Source organism: Falco rusticolus, chromosome 1, assembly GCF_015220075.1.
Source record: "Falco rusticolus isolate bFalRus1 chromosome 1, bFalRus1.pri, whole genome shotgun sequence".
Classification (NCBI taxonomy): Eukaryota; Metazoa; Chordata; class Aves; order Falconiformes; family Falconidae; genus Falco; species Falco rusticolus.
This window is the reverse complement of record NC_051187.1, coordinates 25385297-25398624: the sequence shown is the minus strand read 5'-3', so window position 1 is coordinate 25398624 and position 13328 is coordinate 25385297. Positions and strand designations below refer to the sequence as shown.

The window sequence follows — 13328 nt, the reverse complement described above, 5'->3', positions numbered from 1 at the left end:
AAACCTCCGACCCACACAGTCCTTAAAATGCCTGCTGAGATGCTGCAAAGATGCCGTATTTCAGTGTGCCACGGCACCCCTGCCCAGCCAGGCAAGGAACAGCTGCCACAGCAAAGCCTCTTGAGTCTTCCCTGCAACAGCAAGGGTGGGCTGGCTGAGACACAGGGCGGCACTGCAGGTATGTCTGGGGTTGAAGGGAAACCATTGCCTGAGCATCAAAGCCAGGACTGCCAGATAACCGAAATCTGTCATGCAAACATCTTCAACAGAGCCCAGAACGGGTGCAAATGTCAGAGCAGCTGGTGCTATGTATCTGCCGTGTTTTATCCCAATAGCCATAATACAAACCACGGATGGTGAGGCACCTTGAGCCCCCGCCCCAACCTCACACCTAGCAGCGTTCAGGCATTTCCACATAAAATACTGGCAGAACATGGCCAGGAATGGATGTGCCCCTGAGCAACACGCAGGAAAGGGTGAAAATGCGGAGACTCAAGACTTTGCCACATCTTTCTCCACAGAGGATGGAAAGCTGGAAGCCCAGAAGTTAAAGGCTTGTGGAATGGGTGTCATGCCCAAGAAACACAGCATGTGATAGAAAAAATATATAAATTAAAAATCCATCTGTCTTGGGGATACTAGAGATGTCTTCGATGTCCATAGCCCCTGGAGCAACCTCACTGGACAACATCAGTGTGGTCCAAAACTTAGAGCAGGGTATATTCAAATTGAAATTGCCACAAAATTCAGTGGAAAGCGCAACATGGGAATGGCTCTGTTCAGAAGGAGCACAATTAGACTAAAGATGAGCACTGAAGAAACCTCGCTCATGATTTAGGCTCCATTTTCTAAAACCCATTGGTGAAAAGTATAAATAAACCAAACTTCGCTAAGTCTCTACGAACCTGCACGGCCACTTGTCCTTGCTCCCCACAGCCCCCTTAGCTATGGAGATGCTGTGGCTGCTCTCCACATCTGGCTTTCTCCACCCAAGCCCCAAGCCCAGGGTGACGAGGGTGGACTCTGACCATGACCCAGAATGTTAAACCGCCGCCTGGCAGATCCCTAACCACTGCTTGCCAGAGGCAACTATCGTGTAAAAATCAGTGAAAAGCTGGCACCTGCCACATTTCAGTGAAGATAAGGCACGGCTGAGCCCTAAAATGGATTTCTTCATCTTACCAGTAAACCTCAACTGCAACACACGGCCTATTGCACGAAAAGAGTTATTATGTTTCCCAGCAAAGATGATCACTGTCTTGTCAGCATAAAACCAAACTTGTCAGTAAAAACACTAGAATCAACTGGGGTGAAAATAGTGGTCCCTTCCCCCTCTTCTACCTGTCCCCATCAGTCAGCAGGTAACAGGCAGGGATGACAAATCATTTTCTATCAAGGGGAAGGAGCCAGACGGGAGCTGTGCAGCCGCCTGCCTGCAACCCCCCTTCCCCAGGAGAGCCGGCTGCCGGCCACGCAGGCACTGCGGCGCTAAGAGCAGAGCTGCTCTCTGGCTCCCAGCACAGAGGTTATAGCCCGTTTAGAAATAATCGAAATACAGCTCCATTTCCATGGAGGCAGTGGTGATGAAAAGCATTTTACCCGTTTGGAAAACTACACCACTGCTTCTTATAAAGCATCTTCAAGCACCTACAGTAAATATCGAGCTGACAACTAAAATGCCAAACACAGGATCTGAATTTGTACTTGTACTGATTCCTGCTCTTAAAATAAATGCAGGCAGTGATTGGATATTGTTCAGTGGTGGAAATATTTCTTCCAACCACACAACAATCACTCTGAAGAGAAAAATCAACTTCTCTAACAGGGATACACATACAAATAAACATGTTGTGGCTGTACACAAAGGTAATGCATTACCTGTGTATCGCTATTTCTACAGCTATATTTCTAAGACCTTTTCCAAGGTCAGTACTACTCTGACTCTTATTTTGTTTCAGATTAACTTGATTTTTATGTGGAAACAGCCTTAAGCTCCAATTTCTGCGTGGATTTTGGTGCCTGACTCATAAAGTATGTTTGAAAAGCTGGTCTTGAGTTTATATTATTGGCAAGTTTGGGTTCTAGGGGATTTTTGTTGTTGTTGTTTGGGGGGGTGTGTGTTTCTGTTTTTTTCTTTTTTATTTTTTCTTAAACTGCAGCAGTCTCTAGGGTCTTGGCAAGCCATTGGTGGGTCTGTGATAGCCTGCACCAAAACCACTGCTACGGCTGCTCCATGCTACCGTGAGGCTTCTTGTGCCTGGAGACAGAGGAGGGAGACGCGCTCCAGCCCCGTGCACCTTCATCCTGCAGATCAGGCTGGGCCAACTAACTCCTGTGTCTGTTAAATACAACTTCCCAGGGCTTCACTGGTTCCCCTGTTGCTTTTTACCATGGTTTAGCCTCTAACTTCTCAAACTGCGTTCCCCTGTTGCTTTTTACCATGGTTTAGCCTCTAACTTCTCAAACTGCTTGCACTAACTCAAAAATTTCTTTCCCTGACAGGTGAGCCCAGAGTTTCATCCCCTTCCCCTCCTGCCAGCAGCCCCACTTGAGCATCCCCCACCACTGGCACTGACTTCTGCATCATCTGCACCTGTCCAACTGTGCATAGGTTGCAGTTCCTCAGTATAAATTCTCAGAAATGTCAAAAGAGTGGATATTTGAACAGTACATACTCCGTGACAACCAAATGATATCTGGTAATTCTACCTCAAAGCCTTCAACTAGTCAAAGGCTTTTTCTTCTCCTTCCTTGCAACCAGACACGTTGACACCTCCTGCAGCCAAGCTCTAAATAAAGCTTGGGAGGCGTCTCACAGCAAAGTGCATCTGTGCTCCTCAAAATCCTTCCCTCAGAAGCTCAGGCTGATTTGTTCCCACACTTTCCAAAAAACCCCTTCACTGCCACAGTCGTAATTTCATGACTAATTCTGTCTCAGCAAAGCTAGGTGTAGATGGGGAAAAAACCCTGCACATCATGAGAAACTCAATTCAACCCTAACTACTGTGTTTCAGTGAACGCTCACAAAGCTAATAAAGCTTTATGAATAAATTACATGCTTTTCAGCTTCCTGTTTTTCGAAGTGATAAAAAATGTAACAATGCATCATTGCAGATCTCATGGATCCCACCAATGCGCCGCATCCTGCAAGCCTCGGCATGCACGCTCATCATGCAGCGGCCGGCGAAGCCAGCAGATGTGACAGTCAATGGAGGAATGCTGGAAATCATGCCCAGGTGCTGATGGACAGAGTGGTTAAAAAGGGATTTCAGGTACTGCCTACACCCAGACTTTAAGACATTAATCAGAAGAACTGAGAGAGAGAGACATTTGAAGATGATCAAACAAAAAGCACTGGCAAAACACCATTTCAAATGACAGCAGTAACACACATTGCAGAGTCAAAACGTGACACCTGATATTACATGTCTGCAAGTTTGGCTGACATTATAAAAACAAATTCCACCCTAACCAGGGATATTTTTACATTTTGATGACAGGCACTAACTCTTTAGATATTAGGTTCATGCAGGTAGAAACCCAGCCAAACACCATCCAGCACTGATATTTATGTGCTTCCCATTACGCTTGTGTCTATCACTCTCCATTTTAGAGACGTGCACAATGTCATTTAAAGACATAGGGTATTTGCATTGGAGCCTGTGCTCCCAGTTGGGCTGGGAAAGTAAGCCTGTGCTAGCATGTTTTTTTTTACAAAAAGAGCAGGGAAAAAATAATCAAAACATCTTTCTCATGACTCATAGCCCTGCCCTGACATCCTTGCTCTGCTCCCACCCAGCACCCCATGGCAGGGATTTTCTGCTTCCCATAGGGCTGGATAGAGGCTGCCCATCCCTCACCTCAGATGCAACAAATCCACAGATGCCAGAAGAACCGCTTGCTCTAAATACCCTCACTGTTTTCTTCTTAACAAAAAGGATACAGCCATAATTTTATGGAAAATGTATGCAGGAAGGGAAGGATTTGATTTTCTGAATGCAGAAAGAGTCAAGCTCCCTTGTGGAATTTAAATATACCTATTTGACGGCTTTTCTTTTTTTTTTTTTTTTTGCCTGACCCTCTCAATATTTCAGCACATGAATAATTGTACGCATATAAACAAAATGGGCTCCTTCATGGATGAAACGCACACAAGAGATTTGTACCATTAAAATGCTATTTAATCTATTTTAAGGGTTTCTGAAAGACTGAAGGGTACACAGGCACGGTACCCTCTGGGAGAGGATCAATGTCACTGCCAGAGCAATGAGGCCCCTTTTGTGCCTAAGCAGCTGCAGGATGAGAGTCCAATTATTAAAGAAATCACCACTAACAACAATATGCTCAATGTTCTTGTTGTACCCATTTGATTTTCAAAGGTTCATATTCCCAGCCCTTACAGTTATGCACAGGGGTGCAACTCTGCTTGCTCCACGCATGCAACTGCTGGCTTGGCAGCACCAGAAACCTGGCATGATGAATCTATATGACAAATCTGGGGAAAAAAAATATCTGAATATTAAGAGGACACACTGTGCTTTTCCTCTGGAAATCATTTGAAAAGATCCAACCCAAACTTCAGACAATTTAACATCCATAGTAAAGAGTAGCTCCAGTCAGTCATTAAACCTCAAAGGGACCCCTGAATTGTGCTTTTCTTAATGAATTCAATAATCGATTCTTACTACACAAATAAGGTATGGGATGGATCAGCTAATAAGCATTCTCTTTTAATTGCTTTCTTCAAGTGACAATTTGTACAAATGATACCATCAAAGTAGTAATAATTTCCTTATTGATTAAATTTATCTTTAAAAGACAACTCAAATTTAATTAGCAGTGCATGAGAGAAGCACAAAATACTCTGAAAACAACCTTGTAACCCATCCCATGCTTAGAAATCATGGCAATAGTCATGCAATAGACTTTTGCATCTTTATTCAAATAGACACACGCAATTTTATGGAGCATCTTTAGTGAATGTCTGTGACTAACCATGAAAACCCATCAAACCCTCCCTGCAGAGAAACAGCAAGACACACAGCAAAAGCAGTCTTCCTACTTAGTCCCATAGTCACTAAAAACCAGGGCCACAAACAGTTTTAAAATAAAAGAAAAATTTTCAACAGAAGGAGCAGAGATGGTCAGAGAAGCCTCAGTGCCAAAATTCACACATGGAGCTGGTGGGGACTCACAGCAGTGTCAACACTTTCAAGCTGTTGGAATTGGACATCAGGTTTATAAAATCAGAACAGAAACTTGTTCGGTACAGCAAAGTATTAGAAGAGTTGGCTCAAGGCTTGCTCAGAGAGCAGGTCATGCTCTCTGGGACCAACAGCAGAAACTGGGCCTGGGGAAGGGGCCAGGTTGTGGTCCACAGTGCACAGCACCCACACGCTCCCCAGGACGGGCAGCTTGGAGCAACGCTTGCTCTCCCTGTTCCTGTAGCAAGACTGAGACCAGGTATGAGATGTCTCCACACGCCCTGGTTCCAGCACCTTCACTGGCACCGCCTGGTCACCAGGTTTTGGTTTCCCCAAAAAGTCTGCTGGGGAGAGTTACGGACGCAGGGACAGACCAAATGTTTTGTCCCCATGGCTGTCAACACTGTAAGAATGACCTGGCACTATTGTAATTCAACGGCATGGCACACTTGGCGGGGCAGGGGGAGTAAGAGAGGGAAAAAAAAGCACACTGAAAACCCCTCAGTTGAAATATTAACCTAAACTGCCTTGCATAGCAAACACTTCTCTGCTCTCTGCCAAGAAAAGGAGAATTAGACTCAATTCTGCCTCGGGAAGTGAAGTAGTGGACATCAGGGACAAGAGGAGTGAATAAGCACAACCTTCTGGAGACACTCCAGTGCAATAAAAGAAAGTAGAATAATCCAGAGAACAGCATGTTCCCCTCGTCAGGGCCAAAGCTACCCCGCAAGCAGAACAGGAATTTGCCTGGGGCAGCAACATGCTTAATGGCTTTATTACTATTATCTGAGCAATCCGAGGATGCTTCCCAGCACGTACAGGAGAGCAGCGAGCCCAGAGCCACCTCTGTGAACGTGAGTAACAGGGTTATTTTTTCAAGTGGCTCACACAGGTACTTTCCCATTTAGCTAACTGAATTCAGCAACTGAAACATATAGCCCATATATTTCCCCACACATAGGTGCCATACAGCTTACTTTAGAATAGTTGAAGCTTATTAATAAAACAAGACACTTGTACAGTATATGGCCTTGGCCGTTCTAGGTTTGGACAGACCAGCTTTCTCAATTATTTATTTCATTTTGTTATTCAGATTACTTGCATTCAATTTTACCATAATGTAGTTAGCTTGTGCTTTTGCCTGAAACACTGTATTTTTTTCCATGACCTTCTCATAGCCTCAACAGGTTTATCGTTTCATTTTTGCTCTTTGAACATTCTTGGTAATACAAGAATATAATTTTTAAAAAATGTCACATGATTCTCAGAAGAGGATGGAACTTCACCATCACTAAAAAGAAAATAAATACTTTCTGTATTTATTCTCATCCAAGGATCACTGGAACAAACAAGGAACCACCAAATTACTTTTCTGACTACAGGCAGTCACTTACCAGGCAAAACAGCAAAACACCCACAAAAAGCCTAATAATTTTCTGTTCAAGTTGATCCTCAGAACAATTTTATTAATACAGAGTCCTTCATTACTGGTAACATGGTAAGGCTGCTACAGACCCCAGCCATGGCAGACTGCAAGCACGCAAGGAAGGGCTGGCAACTAGAACCAGATATATCCACCTGAGACCTGACATCTGCTTGAACCCATAACAACTCTGTTTCCTTACACATGCGATGACTAGCCTTGGATAAACTATTTATAACTGAAATCTTACTATGAAATGGAATTTAAATATGTGGCAATTGAGACACACCATCTCTCTGGGACCACTCTCTGTATGAGCTACTTGACTTGCATACACAATGGCCAACATTTATTAAACAGAACTGATGTGCTATGAACTCCTGGTCTCTAAATAAGACCCTTGCACAGAGACTTATTTTTGGATGTCTACTTTCTATGCAGTTTCATGAGGTGGATTTATTTTGGCTCTGAAAAGCAACAATATTTTTAAAACCTTGACCAGAACACACAGCATATGAGCATGCAAACAGCAGGGAAACGTGTGTTAGAAATGCAGGCTTGGGAAAGTCACTTGGGGAAGATAGGGATTATTTTATTTCCAAAAGGATGTTTATTAGATAGCTTTTCTAAAAAGTTCAGCATGTGAAAATGAAGAGGACATAGGCTCATCACTTGTCCCTGAGACATTCATCTTATTCTTCCAGTTAGGAAGCCAATCTCCCATGAAATCCCCCAAAAACCTAGCAGATGGGTTGATTTACTAATTGTGAGAAGACTCGTTCCACAATGATATTATTAAAAAATCCCACAAATAAGCAAATAAGGATAACCACGAGAGAAGCTTGGTTTAGAGCAGGATCTCTCCATACCCATGCAGTGAGCTGCATGATGACGTGCCATTATTACTTCATATGGAGAAGAGCTATGTGGCATATTTAAAGCCTTTAATTTCTAATCCCTGGTTTAAGTGAGATTACTGTTCCCTGTAGCCAATAACAATGGATTTCTTAAGTTTCTTCTGATTTGCCAGCAAAGCAAATATCCTCTGGTAAATCTATGAGCTGAACAATGATTTTTCATTTTTACAACAGCACAGTCAATTCAATTTTCCAGTTATAAGTCTCAAGCCTCTCCCTATCAGCTTGTTAATGTACAAGTGCTTTACTCTAAAACATGCCTGGAAGAATCTCAAAAGACTTCACCATCCCAAGTTGCTTCTGAACATTGAATTCATTGCTTATGAATCACTTGATGTATGTAAACACTTGAATCACTAAGCCACATCTAATATTGTACATAGTAATCAAGTGATGTTGACACAGTGGATTCTGTAATGATGAATGTCTGCACGGATGCACTGAAGCAGCTCTGAAAACATGGCTAATTATTAGTGTTTCACTTTTATAAGCAAGTTTTGCCTGTTTATGAACATACTTCATTTGCAGATGCTAAATGCCTGTAAAATATTTTCAGGCTTTGTGTCCTCTTGAGAGACTCACAAGAGTCCCACCACCACCCCTACAACTGTTCACGTGATGAGAACGGCACTGCATTTTTCTTGGTATTTAGGATACCTATGACTTAGAGCAGTGGTGTGACAATGTGACCCGGGCCTGTTCTGGTTGGCATGCTATTTCAACTCAGTAGCTTTTTGCATCAGGTCAGACAAAAGAATAAGAATAAGACAGTAAGAATAACAGATAAGAACCCAAGGAAAAAACCCACACCCCTAAAAGCAAGTAATTTTTCCCCCTTAAACTTAAATTAAAATGCTATAAAACACATCGGTGCTGTTTCCCTGAAGCATTCTAATAGCTTTATGCTAACTTGTTAAAGTGTTGCTTTGTGTTTCCTAAACAGTTAGGTGCAATTTTTCTTGCAAATGTGTCACAAACCTTGATGCCGAGTTCTATGTTCTCCCCTCCGTACACATCCATCCCAGGATCGAGAAGCCCAATCTCTCCAAAGAATTTTCTGTGCACCACAAATGAGCAACCAATCATCGCCGGTGTCCTGTATGAAGAGAAGAACAACAATAATGCACAATTATTGAAATTTTCCAATTTTTAATGGACGGAGGGCTAATTTCTGCTGAGTTCCTGTTGGCTCCATATGCTTCCTGCCTCTGACAGACATCCCAGAGACTTTGCAGCAATGAGTGAGCTCTGTGTCTTTGAAGCCATCGTTTCACCACTGCAATGAAACTGTCCAAAATTCACTGTGTATAGACTGGAGAAAGAGCTCTCCTGGGATTAAATTACTAAAAAGCTTTCAGGTCTTGGCTCTGTTGCAAACACCTTGGTGTGTCTATGGGCAAGGGCACAAATTCTTTGGGTTTCCACTCCCCATAAGCAAAGGAAACGTAATAATGGCATTTCCTTTTTCTTACTTTCTCCCACACGTTTAGTAACAGCGTAGACTTCAGGACAGACACTAGTTTTTATGGTATCCTGTGAAAAAGGGTTTCTAATCCAGAACTTTATAATATATCACAAAGGAGTCATCGCCAACCAGCAGCAGCAAGCTAAACTGCGAATCTGCAGAAGCAAATCCTTGATAATGTCAAGACAACTGTTTGCAGAAACATCTGCTGTGTCATTTGCCCAGTTTCACCAGTATCAACAGAGCTCTGGGTTAAAAGATCAAGTTGTCACGTTCATCCTGCAAAACTTTGTGCCCTCCAGCTAACAGCGCTGCTCAGCTCCCCCTCCAGCAAGAGCAGCCAAGCACTCTGTCCGCTCAGGGAAAATGATAAGAGAAAAATGAGGGTGGTAATAATAATACAGACATCAATAGAATAGCAGAAAGACTGAAGAAAACCACATTGTCAGGGGTTAATCTGTAATAACTATGCAATTTCAAGGACATAATAGATGGTTGTGTTTACTAACGATTGGGGCTGCAACATGCACATGCACTGTCCCTCCCTCATTACCTTGCAAAACACTGGACCAGATCTCCATCTGATACAGCTGCCCTGAGATGAGGATGTTATTCTGATTCACACAAGCTGAGATCACATTTGGGGACATTTTTTGAGTGGTTAAACACTTGTGACCCTCTCCATAAAATTACACTTTGCCACAGAGCATGGCACTGAACAAAACCATATCATTATGCTCTTGCAGCTTGGGGATACACTAATCTGTTGCAGTTACGGTATATGGAAAGTTTACCCCCTGGGATATTTTCTGTACTAAAATAGAAATATAAAAACCGTTCTCCCATTTAACTTGCTTCCATGTGAATCCATGTTGGAAAGAAAAAAACCCCCAAGGACCCACTTAGAGGGATCAGCAGGGAGGAGACAATGAATTTTAAAGCTAATCCATGCCAAGGTACTGCCAGAATATGCTTTTGTGGGGAGCTGTGGGGCTCCCCGGCCCACCTTGAGCTCAAAGCTTTGAGCAGAGGGAAACCCCACCATGCAGGACAGGATGGCCACCACCCCTGCCGCTCCTTGCCTGGGACTAGGGGACACCTGCCTTGTGCTGCCTGGGGAAAACCTGCAGGGTGTAGCACCAACGGTAGCCCACCTATCTAGAAATCCCACACCACTTAGAAATGCCTGTTCTTCAGAGAGAACCTATTCTTGAGGTAGAAATGGGGCAACGGGATAGTGTATTTTAACAGCGGCCCTAAAATCCTGGCTCAAAGCACGTTTCACAGCTTGTCCACGCTGCGGAGCATGCTCAAGGCTGAACTAAGCAGTTCAGGCTTGCAGAGGTGGAAAGCACCCTTGCATATACCCAAGACACAGCTTACAGATGGCAAAGATCAGACCCACGCTCAGCCTCTCCATCCACACCACACAAAATGTCCCTGTGTGCCAGAGGAGCTCCTGGGGTCTCCAATGCACCCCAGGCAGCCGCAGGGCTCTATGACCCCCAAGGACCTCACGGCTCGGCTCTGCAAACAGCCGGCCGAATTCATCTCTGCGAAATCCTTGAGCTCCTTGGAGGAAAAGCTCTAGTCACATAGGTATTATTATTTATGGACATTTTAATACTTTTAATAGACTGGTAGAACAGCTGAACACTGCTGCCATATTAAATTAGTTAGAATTGGAATCCATCAGAGGTTTTTTTCAATAGATTTCTTCCCTGACAGCAAGGTTGGCCTTCCTTCCAATAAGCGGTATAATGTTTCATGGTTTGCTGCCACTCTAGTACTTAAGATTTCAATTCTATTGCTTTATTTGTAGCAAGTTAACTGCCATTAGCAGAAACAATTCCTTCTGAAATGATAACCACATTACAGATGCCAAATCTAATAGCTCCATTATCCTAGATTACCTCCTGGAATTAAACAGAAGGGTAAGTTGCTCTGATTTTACAGGGAGCATGAACAACCCAGTTCATCTCCTCCACTGGGAATAGGCATGGTGGAGCACGGGAACCTTTGACTTCTCCAGTCAAAACCTGTTAGGTCTGCTAAAGGTACTCAGGGAACAGTTAAAGACAGAAAAAAATCCAGGTGAAAGTTCTGACCCAATAATGTGGATCACTGGGAACTCACCACCAGGTAAACAAGGTTTTCTGAACTGGAAGGCACTCAACAGCCATGCTCTGGAGCTCTACCCCAAGAAAGCTTTCTTTCATTATTATTTTACAACATGACTTCACTTTATAGACCACAGAGTCACCAATCCTTTCCAAAATGGTCTTGGAAAAGCCTGATTGGGATTTTGGAACTTCACCTTCAAATTTTCCTCTTCTTCGTTTTGCTGCACATTCTGTTTTCAACACGCAATACCATGAAGCATGCAAAGCGGCGTTCCCAAGCGGATCTGAGGTCCCTCAAGCAATACAAATTAAGTGCTACATTCTTCTTTGTAACAATGCCTCCATATTAAATAAATGAGGAATCAAGCGGCGCTCGACAATTTAAATAAAAACACCATTTGGTTTTGTAGTAAATCCTTCAAAAAGGTGGACGTTTACAATAATAGATAGCCCATCCACAATGAAATAATGGCCTGCAGACAAAGAGCTGATAAAGCCTCTTGTTCCTCTGCCCCTTAATTAAAAGCATTAACGCAGTTTGTTTTTTAAAAATCACACAGCTCAGCTAAATGCATTTTTATTTGTCCCGAAAGCTATTCTTTCTTTAATGAGGAAGGAAAAGCGGAATTTGGCAGGAAGGGATGAACGGAGATGTTTAGCAGAATTACTGGTTTTGTATCCAGAAATCCAGAGCGTTAGTCCCTTGCCATTATTTTGGTTGGCTCCTCTATACAGCAAGCGATGAAAGGTCAGGAAAGAGCATCTTTTATGAAATATCCTCAGCATGAATCTCTAAATAAAGATGAAGAAGATAGAGGGAAAAACGTCCATCCTAGTCTATTAAGTTACTTTAATGGTCTTCCTTTCTTTAGTGCACAGTTATCATCTAATGATTAAAAAGACTCAAGTAGATTGCTTCTTCAATTCAAGGAAATTAATTTTCTTACACAATTGGATTTTGCTTCTGATTTTCTACTAAAGCACAAGTTATAAAATATGTAGAAAAAAGGATATTAAAAAAATAATTAGCAGTCATACCACTGAGTGCAAGAAGGCTGAGAATATACTTTAAGAACTGCTGGAGTGTCCAGTTTCCATTAAACTGCTGTTGTTTTTAATAAACTTCAGTCATGGAGTTGCTCACCTTCAGCAACGCAACCCCACTGCGGCAGCAGACGTGGCACCGCGTTTAGTGCATCTGGGGTGGTCCTGTACCTGCCTAGAAAGGCTCATCTGTCCCTCTCTCAAACCTGCCATCCCTCATTTCACATACCAAATTTAAACTTCTTATTTTCCGTTTTGATGTTCTGGACTCATCCCAAACGTGCAGTTTCCCACTGCTGATGCCCGCCTGCACCCCCACTGCTCAGCCGGGGGTCGCTGGTGGGAGTCAGTGCCCCAGCAGCCAATGCCGGGAGACACTCAGCTCTGTGCCTTAGGCTTAACCAGCTCGTAATGTGTAGAAAATTACAGGCAGATTATCAAATTCAGTCAAATTAAGCCCGTGGCTTTAAACAGTGGCCTATCGATTATTTCCCTGATGATACCAGGGTAAGGAAGAACACCCTCTTTATTTTTACATGGCACTCTATGATCAAACACTTGATTTTCTTTTGGCCATTGATGAAATTAAGGACCTGACTGCAAACAGAAACACCCGTCAGTGCCGTCACCTCTGTGCTTCTGCATCTGTGGCACAGAGAATGTATGGCAGAATGAAGACCGGGATGAGTAACACAAGTTTATAGCAAAAGAATACACACGCAGGAATGAAACACAAGTACGTGGCCCTGTGGGTTGTCCACCCCAGCCATAAGGCAGGGTCAACCACAGCCTGTCCCCAGGCAGCAGAGCTCCATGGGGCAGGGACCACCTGGCCCACCGCTCCACCGGCCACAAGCTGCACCCAGGGGCTGGGAGACCACTCGCCCCATGAGGGGGCTCCGGGCTGGAGCCCTCCCACCCCGGCTGCCTTCCCGGCCGGGCTGGCTGCTGCGGAAGGCGCAGGTGGCTGCAGGATGGCCCTGGTGGCCAAGGGGCAGCGCCAAGCCTGCGGAGGGCCACCTGGGGCTGCGCCATCGCCGGGCAACGCTGCACTCGTGGGCTGTGGCAGCCAGTCCCACCGCAAAGCCACAGACGAAACCTCTGGTCCCTCAGGTTTTAGGGGCAGAGAAATGGAAGAGGAACTGAATGATT

At 43.9% G+C, this 13328-nt stretch overlaps 1 protein-coding gene across 1 annotated transcript in view; it reads right to left on the bottom strand.

Moving 5' to 3' along the window:
- Positions 1-13328, bottom strand: part of GALNT17 (polypeptide N-acetylgalactosaminyltransferase 17) — a 214681-nt gene that overhangs the window by 71239 nt on the left and 130114 nt on the right. Inside the window, exon 6 of the mRNA XM_037375128.1 lies at positions 8523-8640. Within this exon, the coding sequence (XP_037231025.1) occupies positions 8523-8640 (118 nt within the window). The remainder of the gene's footprint in view (positions 1-8522; positions 8641-13328) is intronic.